The sequence below is a fragment of the Nyctereutes procyonoides genome, unplaced genomic scaffold (genome assembly GCF_905146905.1).
Source record: "Nyctereutes procyonoides isolate TBG_1078 unplaced genomic scaffold, NYPRO_anot_genome, whole genome shotgun sequence".
Lineage (NCBI taxonomy): Eukaryota > Metazoa > Chordata > Mammalia > Carnivora > Canidae > Nyctereutes > Nyctereutes procyonoides.
Window position 1 is genome coordinate 49,681,187 of NW_026575125.1, and position 21,733 is coordinate 49,702,919.

At 48.0% G+C, this 21,733-nt stretch overlaps 2 protein-coding genes across 4 annotated transcripts in view; both read right to left on the bottom strand.

Moving 5' to 3' along the window:
* Positions 1-295: 295 nt before the first annotated feature.
* On the bottom strand, positions 296-10,102 carry GDPD2 (glycerophosphodiester phosphodiesterase domain containing 2). 2 transcript variants are annotated; one of them, XM_055339180.1, is made up of 16 exons: positions 9,954-10,102; positions 8,213-8,326; positions 7,852-7,955; positions 7,490-7,583; positions 7,265-7,324; positions 6,911-7,009; positions 6,646-6,739; positions 6,351-6,496; positions 6,158-6,240; positions 5,911-6,061; positions 3,650-3,871; positions 3,282-3,430; positions 1,572-1,719; positions 1,335-1,417; positions 1,056-1,084; positions 296-960 (listed from the first exon to the last, which is right to left on the bottom strand). In XM_055339180.1, exons 2-16 carry the CDS (start codon positions 8,315-8,317, stop codon positions 908-910), a joined length of 1,620 nt encoding a protein of 539 aa, XP_055195155.1. In that variant the 5' UTR covers positions 8,318-8,326; positions 9,954-10,102; the 3' UTR covers positions 296-907. The 2 variants fall into 2 exon arrangements, with proteins under 2 accessions (XP_055195155.1, XP_055195156.1); XM_055339181.1 differs by lacking the exon at positions 9,954-10,102 and adding an exon at positions 9,724-9,756.
* A 1,911-nt stretch (positions 10,103-12,013) lies between these two features.
* KIF4A (kinesin family member 4A) overlaps positions 12,014-21,733 on the bottom strand; it is a 119,178-nt gene continuing 109,458 nt past the window's right edge. For both annotated transcript variants that reach the window (XM_055338926.1, XM_055338927.1), the window contains exons 29-31: positions 14,749-14,865; positions 13,089-13,211; positions 12,014-12,814 (exon numbers count right to left, since the gene is read on the bottom strand). In XM_055338926.1, coding sequence (XP_055194901.1) covers positions 12,611-12,814; positions 13,089-13,211; positions 14,749-14,865 — 444 coding nt within the window. In that variant the 3' untranslated portion in view covers positions 12,014-12,610. The remainder of the gene's footprint in view (positions 12,815-13,088; positions 13,212-14,748; positions 14,866-21,733) is intronic.

The following is a 21,733-nucleotide window of genomic DNA, read 5'->3' on the forward strand; positions in this document are numbered from 1 at the left end:
CTGGCACAGAAAACAGGTGGCATTCACGGTGACGACTGACGCGGCCTCCTTCTTGCGGCGGTTGACCACAAGGTGGAGCTACAACGCAACTCTGCACAGAGTGCCTCAGTCACCCAAGCTTGTCCCCGTGGTGGCTGTTCTCTTGCTTCCCCTCTTGCAGCCCTTCATTGTCCCAGGTGGTCTTCCCACCTCCAGCCCAAGAATCTCCCCGTGATGACCCCTCAGTGTCATGTCACATAAAACCGAGTGCATTCTCCACCAAACCCCACCACTGAAAAGATCAGACCACAACCAATCAGGAGTTAAATTCATTGAGGAACAGATTAACGACATACAATAACCAGCCTGTCTCGAAGAAAAGGCTGTGCGCAGCCACCTATAGGCACAGAATTAAATGGCTACATGGGCTCTTTTGCCCCCAGTATCTAGGCAGGAAAGCAGTTAAATTTGCAGGGAGTCAGAAGAGATAGCGAATGGAGTGGGATTAGTGTCTCCATCATCTTTGTTCTCCAGGAAAGGCTGTTCTGTCATCTCCTTCAGTCACTGGTCCAAACTGGTCCATCCCTGACACACCCTGTGCCTTCTACACAAGAACTCGTGCACACAGGTCTGAAACGTTATCTTGGCAACCTCCTTCCCACTTTCTCCGTCCTAGTTTCATTTTGGGAGTAACTTCCCATGACTCACTGTTTTCCCAATGACCTCAGGTCAAAACCCTAAGGGGAGCAGATTCCACGGAAGCTTGCAGCATGCCCACCATCTGTGCAGAGGACCCTCATGGTTCAAAACCTTCTGTTGGCAAAGTTTACCCCACCCCATCCCCACTCAGCCGCTCTCCCTTCCTTGCTGTTAGTCAATCCAGACAGGCCTCAGACTGTGGTTGGTGGGGGGGGTTGGGGCTGGGCATTCACTCCATTATGAAATTGTTGATCCTGGTCAGCAGCACTGCTGTTTCTAAGCCTAGAGCAGCGGGTGGGGAGAGGGGAGGACATATAGGGAGTGACCAAAGGGAAGGCTAGAGGAGGAGAAAATGAGATGAGGGAGAAAGTTCTTACCAGTTTTCTCTCTCTCCTTCTTACATCTCCTGTAGGGAGAAAAGCTTCCCATTATGCGTTCAACCGGCTTCAGGTATGACCTTCTGATGCCAGGTTCCCTCAAACTGCCTTTCCCAGGCTCAGGCTAATTTGGCATATAAGGAAGGGCCCAAGAACCACAAAGGAACCGAACAGACCAAACCCCAAGCTCCAGGCAGCGTATGTGAGTCTGAATCAGTCCCATTGCCAGGACCCCGGGGGACAACGAAGACCCAGAGAGCTGAGGCATGAAGCACTCACCCTTGGAGGAGGAAGGTCCACAGAAGCAACAGGGTGGAGACGCAGTTGGTGATGATCCACATCATTAGGTAGGTTTGAGGGGGCTACAGGATAGGAAAAGGCACCTCTAGGTGGTGGCCAGAGCCCCAAAGGTAGTATGTGGGGGGAAATGCATGAGGAAGAGATGGTTGGGGTTAAGGAGAACTGGAGGTGGGGGTGGGGGAAGAAGACAAGCGGTGACAGCCCCAGAGGTCTTACAATAATCCAGACGGGGTATTGCATCTGCTGCAGCAGCTGGCAGTCATTGGTGGTGACCGAATCCACCCCTGCACACCAGAGCAGGGAAAAAAGCCAGGGCTTGTTCACTACAAATAGGTTCACCGAGACATTATCTTGGTGTAGTGCCCTGTGGAGGTGGGAAACAAGGAACATCTAGAATCATGGGGCTCGAGGCACAGGAGTCAGCCCCTGTGCATGCTCCAATGTACGATGTTGCTGCCAAGGACTGTCAGTTCTACTTTTTAAACTTTCTTTGCATTGCTGAACTTTGTCTCCCAGTGGATCCCACCTACGGACCCTAGCTTGGCTATCAGGGGCCACATGAGTGTGTTTCTCTTCTCTGTCCCATGACAGCACTTCGGGTGTCTGAGGAACAAGTGCCCATGTCCCTGAGTTGTCTTGTCTCAAGGCCCAGCAGCCCCAATTCCTTCCACCAGGGCTTGGGACCTGGCTTATTATTCCCTTTACCACCAGACCTCTTCTGAGCTGATGTTGGTTCCATTTATCAGTGTTCCTTTCAAAGGATGGGGGCTTGCATCTGAATATGATCTCCCAGGTGGGCTTGGCCCAGCTTTGAGTACAGCAAAACTCCCCCTACCTTTTGGGCATGACGTCTGCATGCAGGCAGCCCAGGGTTGGGCTAGTTTTGGCAATGTCACATGCCACTGATGACTCATTATGCACACTATTCAATCAAAGCCCTGGTCTTTTTCGCACATGTTCCTGCTGAATGCCAGTATCTCCTCTCTTGTCTTTGTGCAACTGAGCTTCTTTTGGACTGCAAATATAGGTCTTTACATCTATTCCTGTTGTGTTTCCTCTTGGTACATTTGATCCATCGTCTTAGGGCACTTAGGCTTTTCAGGACCTCAATTTCATCGCCAGTGTATTCATTACCAATTTATATCTTTTGGAAACATGATCAGCAGGTGAGGCTGACTAGCCAAGACTAAAGTGAGGGCCAAAGCCAATGTCATGTCTCCCTCCATGGTGACAACTTGGGAAAAGGTCCTTGAAATACTTGCGATCACTGGGCTATCATTCAATCCATGTTTCTTTTTCTATCTGGCCACAGAGACCTTATAAGAGACCCTGGCAACTGCATGTTTTGCAGTTCATCCTGTTTACTTACTGGCTGGGTCAGCTTCTGGGGCCCAGCTCACATTTGGGACTCTCTCACCTCTCTCCCCGGATCCATCCTCTCTTGCACTTAACCTCTTTGGTGAAGAATGAAACCTAACATCATTCTTGTGGCCATCAAGGTCCTACCCAATTTGGCTCCTGCTGACCTCCCCAGCCTCACCTTCCCCTTGCAGCTCTTCTCATCATTAGCTCCTTGTGACCTGTCAGGTCTCAGCCCAGACATCACCTCTTTAACTACTTCTCCTAATGTGGCCCCTTTTCTAGCCCTCACTCTAATTGCTCTATTACATCTCCCAGTTTTATTATCTTCATATCACTTATCACTATCCAATATGCATATAATTCGTTCAGTTTATTATCTCTCTCTTTCACTAGTATTCCCAAAGCCTGCAATAAATAGTGCCTGATGCATAGCAAGTGTTAAACATATTGGTAAGTATTTGTTGTATGTGTGAATAAATGAATGGTCATTGCCCTCCCTGAGGTGGCTCTCCCCTGCCATTAAGTTTAATGGGATTCCCTTGGCTCCTTTCCTCTGGCACTCACTTGATATCCAACACTGGCAGGTCTTGGTAGGGGAGGTTGAGAAACTGAGGCCTCTCAGTTCTATTGCTTCCTTGCTGTCCATATATCTGGCGCATTCTGGGTGCCCGTTGTTGGACGTTAGCCCGATCTTCATCCGGTAGCCAAAGGACCTGTGGTTCAGGGAAGATGGGCATGAAGCTGAGGAGAGCTTGGGGATTCCAGGGATAGGGGCAGGGGCAGAGAGGTGTGACCACAGAATGGGGTATATGAGTTGGGGTGGGGCCCTGGGGCAGGGGGCAGCCTCAAAATTATCACCATAGCCTAGGGAAGGCAGGGGGTAGGGTGGGGAGAAGGGTAAGAGGGAGTACTCGGGGTCCTGGCAATATCACCATAGCTTGGGGCACCCTTGCACTCAGCACTGTCTCCAAAGTCTGGTTCACAAACGTATCATGGTATGTGTGATTTCGCGGGGGGCGGCGCAAGTCAAACATGATGGAAAGGTTAAGGACTGCAGCTTCCTTCAGCAGCTCTTCCAATGTTGGTACTGTCTGGTTCTCAGCCTCTTTCCGATCAGGACCTGACAGCCTCTTAGCCCCCCAGAAGGGTTGCCTCTACAAGAACAGGAAAATTATTTCAAGACCAGAAGAAGCCTTTAGAGCATTCCCCCATTCTTGCCATTTCGGCTCATTTCCCCCACTTGGTGCCCGGCTCCTGTGTACCTCTGAGCCAGCGTCTTTCTTTCTCTGAACTGTGGCCCTTTCCAGACCATCTAACACCTTACATTGTGATCCCCAACCTCCTTCCCTCCCAGTTTCCTAACTTCCTTTCTCCTACTACATTTTCTCTTTGGTCTCACAGACACCTCTGGGGTCTTAGCCCCTTGGTTTCCTCCCAGTCCATCAGCCCCTTTCTGCCACACCTACATCCCCTATCCTTGGTCCAGCTGCAGCTTGAATTACTTTTCCACAGCACCCTCAATTCCATTCCTGCCCTGCATGCTGCACTCCCCCTCCCACCAAATCCCAGACTCTGATTCGATTCTATAATCATCTGCCTCCTCCACCGCTAGAATTAGGGGGGCAGAGCACATCATGTAGACTGTCACTACAGTCTTCTTTCACCTTCAGCGCCACTTTATCATCCCTTTTCTAAAACAACAACAACAACAACAACAAAACAAAAAAAACACAACTCTATGCCCAACATGGGGCTTGAGCTCATGATCTTGAGTTGAGGGTCACATGCTCTACCGACTGAACCAGCCAGGTGCCCCACTTAATCATCCTCTTACTTGCTCTTCTTTTGCTCCTTTTTCCATTCCTAGTGGCTCTTCCAAACCTCTGTCACTCTCCTTTCCTACCCCTCTTAATCAACAAATGACCTTACCTCCTAATCACTGACATGGAGAAAGCAAACTATCTAACACCTTAATTTATTTAATCATCTCAATGATGCTACAAGGTAAGTACTATTATAATTATGCCTATTTTACAGATGAGGAAAATGAAGCACAGAGAGACTCTGTTGCCCAGACTCCCACAGCTAGTAGGTGGTGAAGCCAGGAGTCAAACCCAGACATCCCTTGGTCTTAATCACCCTGACATGTCATCGTATATAGAGTTCAATGAAAAACCAATCAAGCTGTAAAAGAAATATGAAGTGATCCTATCTGTGCAAAATGAAAAATGCACATGGGCATGTACATCTCTGTATATGTATATATGTATATATACATACTATCCAACTGCTAGCAATGGATATCTCAGAGGAGTTGGATTATGGGGGACTTTTCTATGTTCAGGTTATTTCCTTAATGTTTAATTTTTTTTATAAGAAACACATATTACTTTTAGGATCAGGAAGAGAGGAACTGAAAAAATAAAGTACCCTGATGAATATTTCTGTTACCTACAGGATTGAAGCCTGCACTTTGGGGGCCTGGCATTCAAAGCCCCCTGAGACCAAGCCTCTGGTCCCCTTGCCAGTCTCACCTCCTACCACTCCCACAAATTTTATCTCCCAGTTGCACGGAGCCACTCTTTTTTTTCCCCCTGGAAACACTTTTTTGTACTTTTGGGGCTTGACATATGCCCCTCTTTCTGACTAGAATTGTCAGTCCTTGCTTTGCCCATCTTAAAAACCATTGTTACTGCATGTGCTACTCAGGCATTCTCTCCTGTGAAACCACTCCTGATCCTCTCCCACATCCACCATGCCAAACATTGGCTTTACTCTCTCTCCTCTCTGTTTAAGAGTTTATTTAATCATTTGAGAGAGAGGGAGGGAGGGGAAGAGAGAGAGAGAATGAGTGAGAGAGGGAGAGAGAGAAGCAGACTCCCCACTGAGCTGGGAGCCTGACCTGCTCCATCCCAGGGCCCCGAGGTCATTACCTGAGCCCAAGGCAGACCCTTAACTGACTGGGCCACCCAGGCACTCCTCTCTCCTCTCTATTTGGTAAAGATATTGTAATCACTCTAGTTTTCCTATTATGATAGCCTGTTGGCTCAGCTCTGTCCTTGGAGGGAGAGACTTGTGGAGAGAGCCTGGATACCTATTGCTCAGCACAGGGCTCAGAAAATACTTATCAATGAATGAACTCTCCCCCAAGCGCTCCTACAGGTGGTTGCCTCTTCTATGAGGCTGTCTTCACCTCTAGGAACCAGGTCCCAGCATTGAGCTTCTTCAGTTCAGCACAGGAGAAGTCACTGCTGTGGGAGGAGGTTCGGGCTGGGAACACAGAAGCCACATCTGTGGTTCGGCTCAGGTGCTCATCATGCATGAGGAAGGGGATCCCGTCAGAGCTGAGGGCACAAGGGGTGTCGGGGGGCTGAGCTCTGGGACTGGTCATCACTTCCTGAGCTCCTCTACTGTGTCCCTCTGCCCCCAGCTTCTCTCACCTGACCATCACATCGGTCTCAAACACAGCAGCTCCGCATTCGGCAGTTTTCCGCAGGGACATCAGGGTGTTCTCAGGGGCCAGCTGGGCAAGGGAATTGGTGGGGAGGTAGCAGAGAAGGGTTGGAGCCTGGGAACCCAGAGCCTGGAGGAACAGACCCTCCCCACCCTACTGGCATTCTACCCCACACTCACCATGGGGGCCCCTCGGTGTCCCACCAGACCAGGCTTGGGGGGTAAGTCTCTGGGTTCCATGATACAGGGTGAAGAGATGCATAGTGGGGCGAGGTAGACGGCCAGGGAAACTCCAAAAAATAGGAACAGTAGCAGAATCTTGGGACCTGTGGGGGTGTGGGGGACAGGCTATGGAGAAAGGGCAATGGGTGAGCTCTGGTGGGGCAGAAAGCAGAGTGCAGGTGCAGTAAGACAGGTAGCAGGAGGCAGAAGCATTGACGGCCAGTGAGGGGATGTTGGGGAGCGGAGCTGGCACCTCTTCGATGGATGCGGTAGAAGGTATCAGCCACAGGCCAGGCCAGGAGGGTGATGCCAGCAACTGCTCCAATATGAAGGAATGGGGCTGTGGCCTGTGGACGAGACTTGGTGAGGAGGGCTCTTCTCTCTAGTGGTCCTTGCCTCCCCCTCCTGGGACCTGAGTTCAGAGCTCCTTGAAGTCTTGGGGACTGGGGGGCAAGATGTGTCCAGGAGTTGGACACAGGTCAAGGCTCCCACCTAGGCATTGGAGATCAGTCACTCACCTGCAGTGACACACGTAAGCTACGCCATTCCTGCTGCCATTGGACGTCCAGTCCCACAAGGCCAGCGGCCACAAGAAGCATAATGAGCAGCAGCAGCATCTGGGGAATCGGGGATGAATGGGGCCTTCTTTGTCAACCCTGGGCTCATGGCTCCCTGGGCTGCCTCCACCCCCTATATGCAAACAGGACCATTTCTTTCCCCTGACTCATCCACGTTCCTTCTTTTACTCAACAACCTGGGCTTCAGGTCCTGAGCTTGAGTGCATGGGTAGAATACTGGGGTGCTCAGCCAGTAGCTGGCCAAGTGCTGGGTCCAGTGACCCCTCTTTCCACTCACTCCCATCCCCACTCTACCTTGTGGACACTGTGCAGATGAAGAGGCTGGCCACAGAGCCGCAGGAGCAGGGCCAGGAGCTGGAGGCAGAGGGCGGTGGGAGTAATGAGGTGCCAAGAGGGGTCACTGAGATGGGCTTCCCAGACTGCCCTCTCATCCCTCCCCTCCCCTCGGTGGCCAGGGGGGTGAAGCTGACGGGAAGGGAGGACTGAGGTGGGGGTTATGCGGGCCACTCCCTGACCCACCAATAGCAGTGATGCATATGTGACAAGTAGAGAGATGACCAGCAGAAATGCCAGGGACCAGTCCATCCAGTGTCCCCAGTGGTGGAACAGGAATCTGTGGGAAGGGAGAGGAAGGTGTCTGAGTGGGGGGAGGGCTGTTAACAGTGGCCTGAAGGGAGTTGGGGTGGGTCTAGAAGGATGACTAGAAGGGAATGAGGGGCCAGGGGCTCCAAGGGCCGGGGAGACCTCATGGAAGAGTTTTCTAAGGAGGTTTTGGGTAGCGGGACAGCTAGGCAGGGCTGGGGATGACTGAGCACCCAGGGGTCCCAAGGTGGGGCACAGTGGAACGTGTATGCTGAGGAAGGAGGGGGTCCGTGACACACTCATTGAAGTTGTGCAGGTCATTGAGAAGGATGAGCCCGATGTACAGCCAGCCCAGGGAGAGGAGAAAGGTGAGGAAGAGCAGGCCAAACCAGATACAGTCGCACTGCAAAGGGGCAGGAGAGAAGCTCACAGCCGATCCCCACTTCCAGCTCAGAGTCCCCAACGGATGGCAGCTCAGTGGGGCTTCCTGCCAGGCGTTGGGCTGCTCTGCTCTGCTCTACAGGCAGAGAGAGATTTTCTTCCTAGGGAGAGAAAGCCCCTTCCCCCCAGCTGCCTCTGAGCACACTTGGCCTCCTTATCCCCTCCAGGCAGCTTCTGCCTTGGACTTCCAGTGCCCCCCCCCCCCCATCCCTACTCCACCTTGCTGGTTTGCATCCTCTCTTTGGGGCATTTCCTCCAGTGGCAGCTATACAGGCAGTGGAGGCAGTGGGCCCAGACGGAGCAGCAGCCGGGGGACTCGGCCATGGTGAGGGCCTGGGAGAAGGGACACTCAGCCATCAGGGACTCTGGCAGGAGGTGGATCCCATCCTCCCTCCCAGGGCATCTGAGGAGCTCAGAGGTGCAGCAGAGACCTGGGCCATTGCTCAGCAACAGAGGTCATGGGGCTGGCCAAAGTGCCAGATTGGAACAGGATGTGAGCAATGGGGGATAATCTCTTTCCCTTTAATCTGGATACCTGAAAAGTCAGTGGGACAGCCAGGAGATTCAGTCTCTGCAGGCAGGGTGCATACCCACCCTCTCCAACTCCTCCCCATTTAACAGCATCCATCCATCCAGCTCTGGGGATAGAGTGCTTGCCCAGGGTAGGGACTTAGGAGGAACTGCCCAGGGTGGGGCAAATTCAGTTTAGCAAGTTGAGACAGATCTGGCCAAGCTTTAGGCAGCCCCATGGTGGGGAGCCTTCCACCCCAGGAACCAAGAGTCACCTAAAGCAGAGGTTCTGGTTCTGACCTGGGGCTAAGGAAGGCCCAGCTAGTTGGCCAGTTGATATGGATACAGAGATTGCACACACCACAAAGTCCTGGCTAAAAGATTCTCTAGGTCTCTACCTCCTAGGGGGTAGGAGGCACTGCCAGTAAGAGGAAGACTGGAGGGAAACAGGTTGCCTGTGTCACTCCCAACTTTCTGAAGGAACCCTTTTCCTGCCCGCACACACATGGAAAATCCAAGTCCTTTCACCCCACAGTCATGTCCCTTCCTGCCCAGTCATCCTGCCCAGTCACCCCCCTCCACCCCGCCACCCCAGCCAGGAACCCAGTCTCTGTAGGGGCCCCACCCTCTGAGATCGCTTGGGTGAAAGTACAACAAATACTGGTCAAAGGTGTATGTGTGTGTGGGGGTGTGTGTGTGTGGTTGTGTTGTGGCCTGGGATTGTTAGACCTCGCAATTTTGGGTCATGCGGGGACCTAGGTGGCTTACTGATCCCCAAACTAAGCTGGGTGTGTGACTGGGTGCACGATTCGTGTCAGCATTTGTATGTGTGTGTGCACTAGTGACTGTCAGTTCAAATGGGTTTCTAGAGGACTTTGAGTGTGTAGAGGAGACCCTGGATCCACCCAAAGTGTGTGTGGTCTGAGGGACGTGACCCCTTGTCATCTGGGCCCCATAAAGGCTGTGGAGACTTAGAGGGTACATGGTGGCTGGGCCCCTGAAATGAGGGAGGGTGTGGCTGCCCCGAAACTGCCCTCCTTACCCCATGCTTGCCTTGGGAAAGGAGAATTAGGGTAAGGAGCAGAGGGGTGAGGGGTCTGTAGCTGGAGGGAGGGAAACTCCCCTGAGACCCTTCCAGGGAAAAAGCATCCTAAAGGGATGCTTCTTCCCATCCCAGGACTAGCTTCTAGTAGCCTGCCCTGGGCTCCATCCACACTTACTGCCTCCCTTCAGGTCTTGTCTCTGTATCCCAGACACTGCCTTCCAGAGTCCTCCCTTCCTCCCAGGAGCTGTCTGTAAGATGGGGTCAGGATCTGAGAAGTCTGAAAACCCCAATCAGGGGAGCTGAGCAGGGGTGCTGCTCAATCCTTGGGCCCACTCCCCGCCGGTTGGAGCCGGTCTCCGCCCCACCATTCCCGCCTATCACCCCAGCCTTCCCCAGCCCTCACACCTGTCTCAGCGGCAGCTCTGCTCTGCTCAGCTCTCTGCTCTGCACTGCACTGCTTCCCAGCTCCTCTTCGAGTTGTCTGCCTCCTCCCTCTTCTAGTCCTTGGCTCAGCCCCACTGGTCAAACAGGTGGCACTGTTGCCACCTACAGGAGGCTGTGTGAGTTCTGTCCGAAGGACTTCAGCTGCTCTATGGCCAGTGCCCAGCCTGTGGGGGTGGGGGGTGGGGTGGGCGGGGGTGGGGGTGGGGGCGGAGGGGGGAAATAAGGGAGGAAGGGGGAGGGACAGCAGATCTGCTTCTTTACTTGCTGCTCTGCCGGTCAGGGGCTTGGCGTGAGGAATTCCTTTGTGTGGCCCTCCCCATCTCTCTTGTCCCTCCTCCTGTTCCCCTCTCAGTCACTGCCGGGGCTTTGTCCAGGCTCAGGGAGGCGAGGGCTGAGGGCACCAGCTGAGGGCACCAGCAGGCGGGAAGCTGGGGGGAGGTGACCACACAATTCTGCGACTTGGCAGTGAGAAGGGGCCCAGCCAACCCCCTGGGAAGAAGTGTGTGTGTGTGTGTGTGCTCGCCTGTGTGTGTGTGTGTGTGTGTGTGTGTGTGTGTGAGAGAGAGAGAGAGAGAGAGAGAGAGAGAGAGAGAGAGAGAGAGTGTGTGTGTCTAGCATTTCCCTCAAGCTTCCTGGGAGGGTGGCCTTGATTTATCAGCCTCCTTTCACTCCTGGGATCCTACTTCCACTTCTGTAAGGTGCATCTAGAAGATAAAGGGTTGCAAGCTACTTCTTGAACTCTGGGCAGCAGGTCGCCCTGTTTCTGGACCAGGGGTCACCACAGGCCTCATGAATCCTAGGTGACACTAGCAGCCCCCCATTACCCGCATCACCCCAGACAGGAGATGTTCATTTAGGATGCAGAAAGACTTGTGTCATTCCTGCTGTCTTGTCCTCAAGGTATCTAAAGTCTCTTTCCAGGAATCATTTGAAGAGTATAGTGTTAGGGTCACAAGCCTTTGGAATGTGAACACGTGCAAAAGATGCTGTTACTATACATATCATCAGCAGAAGGCTGGCAAGCATGCTGTAGCCAGCTTAAAGTACAGAGCTCTCTCTGGGTGGGATGAGGGCTAGGGGGGTGCTGGCTTGACTAACCTTCCCTCTTTACCCTTTGACTGATGCAGTGGCTCAAAGCCTGAGAGGCTTACACAGCATTGGTGGGAAAAAATATCTTATTTGGGGATAAACTTGCTTACCCCTCCCCCGACACGTACTGGATTTGGAACAGTGAGAAGGAAGACTGGGTCTCTTATGCCAAGAGCTGGCTCCCCTCCCTCAGCCTTCCCATTGTATCCAGGGGCTCTAGTTGGCAAAGGCAAGAGGCTCCCTTGCTCCCTTGTCATTAAAATGCAAAGAGAAGTAGGGCTGCTTGCTGGCAGGAGGCCAGAGAGGGCGGCCTGGTCACCTAGTCCTCCTGTAGACCTCATTTTAGACAGGTTATCCTTCAGTTTCCTTCACTTGGGGTCTGGTGGATTCTAGAGGAGTTCTGGATTTCATGTGTCCAGTTCTGAGGGGTGCTTTGGGAGCTTTTAGTGAGGTGGTGGTAGTGGGGGGGGGATACTGGGATTCAGAATGCATTGATAGTTAGCCCAGGGCTTGCAAGCTCCTCAAAAGGCCGCAAGACCAGTCAGCAGTCTATTTGGCATGCCGGGGTTGGCCTCATTTTAGCTTTAAGCAGAGATGGAGAACCCTGATGCATAGTAAGGAGTAAACAACACCCCCCTCTCCCCTTTCAAAGGAGACAGCAGGCAGCCAGGACTGTGCTGTCCTGGGACTGGGTAGCAGTGTGGTCCCACACCCATACTATGCCAAGAAATGAGGCTGCATGGCATTCAGAACAGCTACCACTGCCACTCTAGAGTCACACAAAAAGCTTTGGTGTAAGGTAGACCTGGGTTCAAGACCTAGTTGCTACAAGGTAGTGAGGCTTGGGTTCTTGCACTGATTCTCCTTGATAGCATTTCCAGGGGCTAAGGAACCCAGGAATATTTCTTCTTCTAGCACAGAGGATCTTTCCAAACAGTAGTTAGACTAAGATTTATTTATTTACTTAATATTAACATTTTTAAAGACTTCATTTACCTCAGCAACATGGAAGACAATTGAGGGCACTATTAAAACACTTAAAATCCGGACATGGTCAGAGCAGGAAATATCCCAGTATCACCACCATTCCTGATGTGGGATGAAAGATTGGTGCCAGGCCACCAGCCTTGGCTAACTTCTGCCATTAAGCTGAGACAACCTAGAGATAAGACAGCCTCAGCCTCATCCGCAGTGGGGAGGAGGTGGGCAGCCTTACCTGCTCACAACTAAGAAAGAGCTAGATTTTACTGAGGACTGGTTCTTGATGAGTCATCAAGAAGGTCAGTTGGTTCTTTCTTCAGCAGGTGGCTTAGCAACTTTCTGGAGAAGAGAAAGCAATAGTCTGTGGCTTGGAGGCTGGAAAGTAGGGGCCAACATGCAACAAAGATTTCCTCCATTTTGGTAACATGCTGTCCCTTTTTTTCAATAGCAAGAACCCTGAAATCCAGAGGAGTCATTAAAAACAAACTCCTTCTGGCTGCAACCTGAAAGCATCTCCCAAGCCAGACTGGGGCAGTCCAAGACCAACTTCAATAGGCTTCTTCTTCAATAGGGGAGCACCCCGAGAAGAAGCTGGTATTGCTGGCTAGAGCTCGTTTCTTTTTCTTCCCTGGAGCTTTATTTTCTTGGGACTCTGTTGCTACATGTTTCAATTCTAGGAGGCCAAAGGAGGCGGCAGCTGGAGTTGTCTTCTTTAACAGCACCTGCTCCACATCACACATCTCTTTCAGGATCTAGGAAAGACAGAGACAGGTATGAAGAGATCTTGGATGGGGCAGAGGCTCTACCCAGCCTTGCCGCTAAAAATACTCAGCATGCTATAGTAGGAGGTGTCCCCAAGATTGCTCTCTTAAAAGAAAAAAAAAAAGGGCTCTGGCCTATGCCCAATTCCCACTTCCCAGCAAGCTGATTATACCTCTACTCCTTTTTCTCCCACTGCACTTTGTCATAGCTAATGCAGAGAAAGATACTAATACAGTTGGAAGCACCTGCCTTTGGCCTACCTACCTTGCTGTTAGGAGTAGCACAGACAGGGTTAAAGAAGCTCAATCCTGGGGTAACCTCTGTGGGATCCTCTAGTTTGAAAGAGCCTTCGGAATCCTGGGTCCTCTCAACAGTGCTCAAGCTATCCTGAGAATCAGACAGTTGGATTAGAAATTCAGCTACCAGGGTTACAAAATCAGTCTGCTCCCCTTTAACCAGTCAGCCTAAGCAAATCTTAAGGGGACTCTGCTTGGGGTTTCTTGCCATTACAAATGCTCAAAGGCAGCCTCTGAAGGCAAAGGACTAGGTAGGAGAATGGCACAGAGCACATCACAAAGCAATGTTCAAAACAAGGCCACACCTTGGTCATTTCTTTGGTTCAGCTTCCATCCTCCAGAATCCAGAATAACCGTTTTAGCATATCTACAGGGTGTTGACTGTATTAGTTTTTCTTTCCGAGAAGGGAACTTGGGCCAATAGTGAAAAGTTACTTAGGTAACCAGGCAACTCTGGTAGAGCCTGGAGTAGAATTATAGCCTGTTGTCATGGAAACAGAACTGGATTGAGAGTCAGGAAGCCCGAGGTCTAATCTTAGCTGTCATGACCAGCTGTGTAATATTAAATGAGTCACTTAAGCTTATCTCTGGGTCTCACTTTCCTTCCCTGTATAATGGGAGCACTGGACTAGGTAAGCGGTTTTATAACTGATGTCCTAAGAGGAAGCCCAGTATGGAAATAAGTAAAGAGAGAGCTGCTTGGATCAACATGGGGTCAAACTAAGCCAGGTCATGGTCCTCCATTCAAGAAGCACTTCCATGGAGCCTCCAGAGGACCTCAGAACCCAAACTGGAAGGACCATGGGAACAGAAAATCATTAAGTTCCTGACTACTTCTACGATTCTTAGCCTGACCCCCAGCTTGCCAAGCTGGTCCTCTAATGACTACCTGCCTTAGAAGTCATTTTAATAGAAGCTCCAGAGCAGGGCTGTTCACATGCTGATGTTCAAGAAACTTCTGATGAAGGGGCATTATACCAAGCTTGCCAGAGCTGTTGCTGTTGTGTATCACAGAGAGCTGTAGGAATAAGATTTTGCCACGGGGCACATGTAGGAGTAAGGAAGTCTTTGTTGCCCTGAGTTTGCTATTCCTGGGAGCAATATAAGGAGGGCAGCTACAGTGAACTTGGCCCAAAACAGTGACTATTTGAAAGACCAAGTTCTTGTGGGTCTTTTCCTAGAGCCATGGAATAGCTAGTTCCCATAGAGAGGGTCTAAGCAACGAAAGTCTCAAGATGTCAGAAGGATTAAGTTCCTTCCTGGAAGCTGCCTCATGGCCCTCAGAACTCCAGCTAAGCCTCTGGACTAGTTTGGTCCTGTGGGTCTCTGTGCCTGTAGTTGCCTTTTCTGCTCCTTGTCCCTGCCTCAGAAACTGCACCAAAACTTTACAGCCAAGGCTGGGCATGAGGAGCTGTGTATCTAGAAATCTCCTGGGAAGGGCTGTGATTTCTGAAGGGGATGTGTCGCTGGGCTCACAGAGAGGAAGAAGGACCGAGAAGTGAAATGTCCTTGGTTGCAGTGGGCAGGAGAAGGGCAGGAAAAGCTGTGCAGAAAACTCCAGGCTTTAGGGTGGTGGGAACTGGTGCGAGACCAGAAGGGCTGGTGAGGGGCAATGGAGTCGACCCTACCTTGTCTTGCTGCCGGTTCCTACACTTTGTGGAGTCACAGCTGCAGTCCATGCCACAGTCTGATTTTTGTCTCCTGCACCCACACTGCTTGTTCCCACACCAGCCCTTGCAGGAGCACTGCAAAAACAGGTTTGGAGACAGATGCATTACTGAAAGGGTTAGAAGACTAATGTAAAGTGCTTTTCCTTCATTTGCCAGCTTTTTAAGAAAAAAATCGAAAGCCCCATCAACTTTGCCACCCTTCTTTCTCCTCAGCGCCCTCTTCTTCAGTGAAACAAAGATCACCAAAACCACGAGATGTTGCCTAAGAACACGTCATGCTAGACAAATCCTTTCATGTTTGGATTATATATTTGAAAGACAGATTGGAGGGATACCATCATAAAGCAGGGTCACTGGCAAAGACTCACATGATAGTTTTATGGTCAAAGTGAAGAACTGCAAATTGGATGGTGCGGGGAAGGGCTGAGTATAGTGACTCGGTATCTTAAGATCTACCGAGCGGTACTTTCACCCAACTCACATTTCTACAGTTTGCTCAGTGTCAGTCTGGGCTTTATCTTCAGCAGTTTAATTGTTCAACATTTTAACAGATCATCAATGACATGAAATAAAATCATTTACATTTGTATGGCACTTTACAGTTTTCAGAGTCCTTTCATATACATAAGTACAAAAATCTCATGTATCTTCTAACCAGTCTACAAGCCAGGCATGTTTATTGGCTGTAACTATGGCCCAAAACTGGAAGGATGATTAATAAGTAAGATGATACAATCACAATTCAAAAATATTTTGACAGGCTGGAATTATGTGCTACAAGTTGAAAGAAAAGTTCTGACAGGGATAAACAAAGGTCTGGCATCTGGGTCCTCTCCACATCAACTGTATAAATATAATATGGGGGGGGCAGCGATCTGGCTTAAAAGTAGTGTAAAAATGGCCTAAGGTGGGCAAGCCTGGGTGGCTCAGCAGTTTAGTGCCACCTTCAGCCCAGGGCGTGATCCTGGAGACCCGGGATCGAGTCCCACGTTGGGCTCCCTGCTTGGAGCCTGCTTCTCCCTCTGCCTGTGTCTCTGCCTCTCTCTCTGTGTCTCTCATGAATAAATAAAATCTTTAAAATAAATGGCCTAAGGATGTGAGGTGTCAGCAAGCTCCATGAGTCAATAGTGTGAAATGGCTGTCAAAAAGCAAATCAGTCAGTCAGAAATTTGGAGTTTGGAAAGCATGGAGAACAACTGCTTCACTCGATTCTGGGTCAGACCCCATTGGAAATAATGAGCCCTATTTCAGGGCATCAGTTTTTTTCCCCCAGGTATGTAAAAGCATAAACGACAACAACAAAAATCCACTCATGTTCTCACTCTTCCCTTAGTAACTAAAATGCAGATAGAATGGAAGCCTCCTATCTACCCTTTCCTGATCCCATTCACCTCCCTCTCTCTCAGGAACAAAGTCTCTTGAATTAGGTGTTTATTATTCCATGCAGGTCTTCTTCCCACGTATGAGTTTCCATTAAAAACTCTAAGGAATGATCCTCCATGTCTTGAAACTTTATATAAGTGGTATCTTATTATATATTGCCATGTGTTGCTCAGTTCCATTCATTTTCATTCTATGAACACGATTTAGTCATACTCCTCAGGGTGCCACATTCACCCTTAACAACAAGGCTGCAGTAGTAACAGCTGGCTTTAGTGTGTGAGTGCTTCCCATGTACTTACTGAACCCACGTAATCACTGAGTATGCTTCCTTGTGCATATACTTGGGAGTTCAGTGTGTGTATGTGCTTAATAAAGAGGACAGTAGACAAGAAAAGAGGCAGGTGACCAGTGCTATAGGAAGTGATGTTCTAAGAGAAATGGCAGAAGAAGGGGGGGTAGTTTGGCTTGGAACAAATATAGGTGGCAGGGCTCACAGAATAATGGATTAGAGTCAGAAGAGACCTCAGCAACTGTCCAGAGCCTGATTTGATGTATGGGAGCTCCTTTTTAATGTCCCTGGTCTAATTATCTGAAGCTCTATTTATTCTGAGAGGATAGTTCCTATATAACTTCTGACCACAGGACTCAGTTCTGCCATCTGCAATGATAAGGAAGGAATCAGTTTAACCATACTCTCGCAGCATTCTTGCTCAAACCCTGAGCATAATTTCCACTCCCCAGTCCGCCTCTGCCCAGATCCTCTCAAAGGTAAGTATACCTAGCTTCCTCAATGAACCGCCACATGACATGGTTTCCAAGAATCCTCACCACCTTGGCCATACACCAATTTGTCCAAGTTCATCCTCAATTGTGACATCCAGAAAAGAACATAACTTTCTAGTTTTGGTGGCCATTGTGAGGTAGATTGACACAGAACTACTCCCTTGCTATGGACCCAACAGTCTTGTTTATGAGGCCTAAAAACCACAGTAGCTTTTTTTCCGTCTTATCTTTGTGAATCCATACTGATCTTACAGTTAAATATAAGTCTCTCTCACAGAAAAACCAACACCATCGTTCTGTTAGTTGTGAAGCAAAAAGAAACCATTATAATATCCTTTTTCCTGATTTTGAGATTAATATAGATCACTTTATAAAATTGGAAAATCGAAACCATGATTTTTAATATTTAATAGCTGTATATAGTGTTTGATCATGTGAAAACGTCAATTTATTTAACCAGTCCCCTAATGTTAGATATTAAGATTGTGTTTTTTTCTTTTTTTAAAGATTTATTTATTTATTCATGAAAGACAGAGAGAGGCAGGGACACAGACAGAGGCATAAGCAGGCTTCCTGCAGGAAGCCAGACACAGGACCAGACCCTGGTATCACGCCCTGAGCCAAAGGCCGACACGCAACCACTGAGCCACCCAGGCATCCCATTGAGATTGTTTTCAAAGAAATTGTTTCCTATTACCAATCATGTTACCATAGGTATCCTGTTACATAAACACAATCTATATCTTCCCATCATCGAGAAGGCTCTCTACGATCTGGCCCCTAACTACCCTTCTGGCCTGCCCTTGACTGCTCTCTCCCACTTTTCAATACTCTCCAGCTACCCTGTTTTTTTCAGTCATTCCTTGGTAAACCAAATTCATTCCTGTCTGAGGTCTTTGCATTTGCTGCTCCCTTTTCCTGAAATGTTTTCCCTCTGGGTCTTTCCCTGACTTGCTCCTTCACTTTGCTGAGATCTCTGCTTAAGTATCTCCTTCTTGGAGAGGCCTCTCCCAAACACTCTTTTAAAGTAAATTTTCCTATCCCAGAATTCTTTATGACTTCATTATATCTTCTCTGTTTATCTCTTATCACCATTTAAAATTATTTTGTTTTTCTGGCCATTGTGGGTCTCTCTCCACCAAGAATGTCTTTAGTTTCATAAGGCCAAAGATCTTACCTGTCTTGTTTGTTATATACTCAGCACCTAGAAACAGTGCTTGATATATAGCTAGGTGCTCACAAAAGTTTTGTTGAATGAATGCATCCTGTTTTGTACCAGTGACTATTTCCTTAGTATAAATTCTTATGTGTATAATTACTGAGCCAAAGGACAGGAACATTTTTAGGATTTTTGATACATATCTTTTTAAAAAAGATTTTTCTTTTTAAGCAATCTCTATATCCAACATGGGGCTTAAATTTACAACCCTAAGATCAAGGGACACATGCTCTACCCATACTCTACAGACTGAGCTAGCCAGGCACTGGAGATTTTTGATACATATTTTCAAGTTGCCTTCCAGGAGTATACCAATGTACATACCTAATAGTAATAGACAGGAATGCCCACATTAGTCACCCTTGCCAATACTGGACATGATAATAAAAAAAAAACTTGCTTCTCTGAATAACACAGGACAAAAGACAGAGTTCTATGACATGTCCTAGAGAGACTTCACCAAGATGACATTGATCCATTGCCACAGCCTGGGTATGGTCCTCTGACATTTGCAAATTCATCTAAATGCCTCCAAAACATTCTATTATCCTGTCAATGTGTCTCTAATTTATCTAAAGGGATAAGAGAATGAGAGTGGTATCTGAAAGGCTGTCATAAGGAAGAACAATTAGAATTTACACAGTTATCCCCCACTGGGATGATTTATAAGAGTGCATTTTAGCTCAACAAGGAACAACCTCCTAACAGTTAGTGGGCTCCAATGGGCTTCCCTATGAGACTGTGAACTTCCCAGTACTAGAAGTTTTCAAGCAGGCAGAGGCTAGATAAACCCCTGGTAGAGTGGTATTCTGAAACAGTCATGACACACATGACAGATGTATTCATCGCATGAATGCCATTCCACTAGCTGTAATTTCATCCTGTTCTCTTTCACACTCAGGACCCAGATCAGAACGTAAGAGAGGGATAATGACTTGTCACAGACTTGACCTCAAATATATATGTATGTAGTACATGGTGTGTGTGTGTGTGTGTATAACCCACCAGTATGTCCCAATACCACAGCTGAGAATCACTGTAATAAAGGGATTCTTTATATAGAGTGGGAAGTAGAGCTGAAAGACCTCTGGGGTTCCTTTAAACCAGTGGTTTTCAAACCTGGCTACACATAAGAAATCTCTGGGGAGCTTTTCAAAAAGGCCAGATCCCACCTCAGACCAATTAAGTCAGAATATCTGGAGGTGGGGTCCCAGGCTACCTGAAAAGTTCAGGTAAAGTTCCCTTGAAAAGTTCCCTTGGAGATTCTAACGTGCAGTCAGTGTTGAGAACTATTGCTTCAGAGTCTGTAATTCTTCTAGCACTGGTTTCAGTGTCACACTGTGTCTCAGAATAAGATCTGGTAAAAAATTTAACATAAAGAATACCAGACAATGGCAGGAGACTCAGGCTCTAGTCTTATATTTAAAACCTGGTATGGGGATGCCTGGGTGGCTCAGCGGTTGAGTGTCTGTCTTTGGCTCAGGGCATGATCCCAGGATCCATGATCGAGTCCCACATCAGGCTCCTTGTGGGGAGTCTGCTTCTCTCTCTGCCTGGGTCTCTCTCTGTCTCTCTGTGTCTCTCATGAATAAATAAATAAAATCTTAAAAAAATAAAACTTGGTATGACCTTGGACAAGTCACTTCATTCAAGTTCATCTCCATTCTCTCATCACTAAGGAAGAGATAAGAATTCCTGCTTCCTCTTTTCTGTCAAAGGGGACAAATGAGAGTATTTGTAAAATGCTTACAGTCCTTCAGTAACAGTATCTGCATGATATTTTATTTGTCACAGAGTGCTTTTGCACATATTCCTTCTTTTAACTACTCAGATGCCATAAAACACCATATAAAGTTAGTATTAACACTCCTTAATTATTTTTTTAAAGATTTATTTATTTATTCATGAGAGATACAGAGAGAGAGGCAGACATAGGCAGAGGGAGAAACAGGCTCCATGCAGGGATTCCAGGATCACGCCCTGAGCCAAAGGTAGACGCTCAACCGCTGAGCTACCCAGGCATCCCTAACACTCCTTAATTAATTAAAAAATATTTATACAGCTTTGACCGTTACTTGGATTCAGGATATTAGTGCTGGAAGGGACCTTACACAGCCATCTTTCTAGTTTAATCCTTTCATTGCATAGACAAGGAATGAGAAGCCTAGGGAGATTAAGTGACCTGTTTCAGGTCATCCAACTAGCCAGTGGCAAACTCAAGATGAGAATCCATGTCTACCTTGCTTTGAAGCTATTTCTTTTCCTATAGCACATGGCCTGTCCCTCAGCATCTCCTTAGTACATAAAGGAAGCCTGGTTGAGGAAGCCTCCTTTTTCAGCATTAGTTCTAAACGAGTCATTATTTTGGTGCCTGCGGCAGTCTCCTTTAAAGTAATAATGCCAGCCCATTTCAGCTGGGTTGGAATCGCAAATAGGATGAAGGTCTACAGCTAATGTCTCTAAGAGCAGTCTGATCAGGGAGCAGTCACAGCATCCATGTACTTCAAGGTTGCTAAAAGAGAGAAACTAGATCGTGTGCCAACTTGTCTCCCTTAATGCCCAATTATACTCTTAAGTTATTAAATCAGGGGAAAAGCCTAGAAAAGAATAATTTCTCACATTTTAGATATTGAATTTGTCATTAATAACCAATACTTACTTAAAATTTTTACTAGATTTCTCTATTTCCCTTTTACATGTGGAGCAACATTGTCATGATACATATGGAAAGCTTGCTTCAAGAACAAGGATATACATATTTGCTTCACATTTGGACACGTCTTCCCAGGGGTTTTTGGTCCTCTAATATTTGTTTCTGTGTTTACTTCTCAATTCTGCTTCCTATTACTTAGCTAACCCTTGCGTCTATATTCAGCTCATGCTCTCCACTTCAGTCATAGTAAAGTCCATAAACATTTGTTGATTAAGTGAATGAAAGTCAGACACATTCTGCCCCATTTTCTGTAAGTGTCTCCTGTCCCTCTATAACTAAGTCTTTGCAATATGCTGTTCGTTGTGCCAGAAATGGTCTCCCAGTTGCTTCCAAGACTGTATTTCCCTTTCCATCTTATAATGCAGTAATAGTCATCTCTTTCATGGTATCTTTCTAAACTATATCCGCTTGGTTTAGCTTTATAGTCACTCTTAAAATCCTTCAGTCCATCTCTCTAAGATGAATATGCTGAGATTCTTTGGTATGCTTCTATTTCTTTGCCTTGTTTTCCCACTAGATTATAAGCTCTCTGAGGCTAGAGGATGAGCTCTTTAGCCCCACTAAGAGCATGGGATATGTTGCATTCCTGATGATTCTTTCCAAGTGACTTAATGCCACCACGACTAGCTTAATTCCTCATTACTTGCTTCGCTCTGGTGTTGTGGCTTTTTAAGGCTTAGTCCCCTATGAGGTGCTCAAGCAGCTAATGAAATCATATAACCTTCCAGTGTTATTTGTGAACTGTTAGGGTCATTTGTGAACTGTTCTCTTTAAGTGCAATGTGGTTGCAGGGCACAATTGGGGTAGTGGTGAACTATAGGGCCTGGGAAGTTAATGTTTCAACA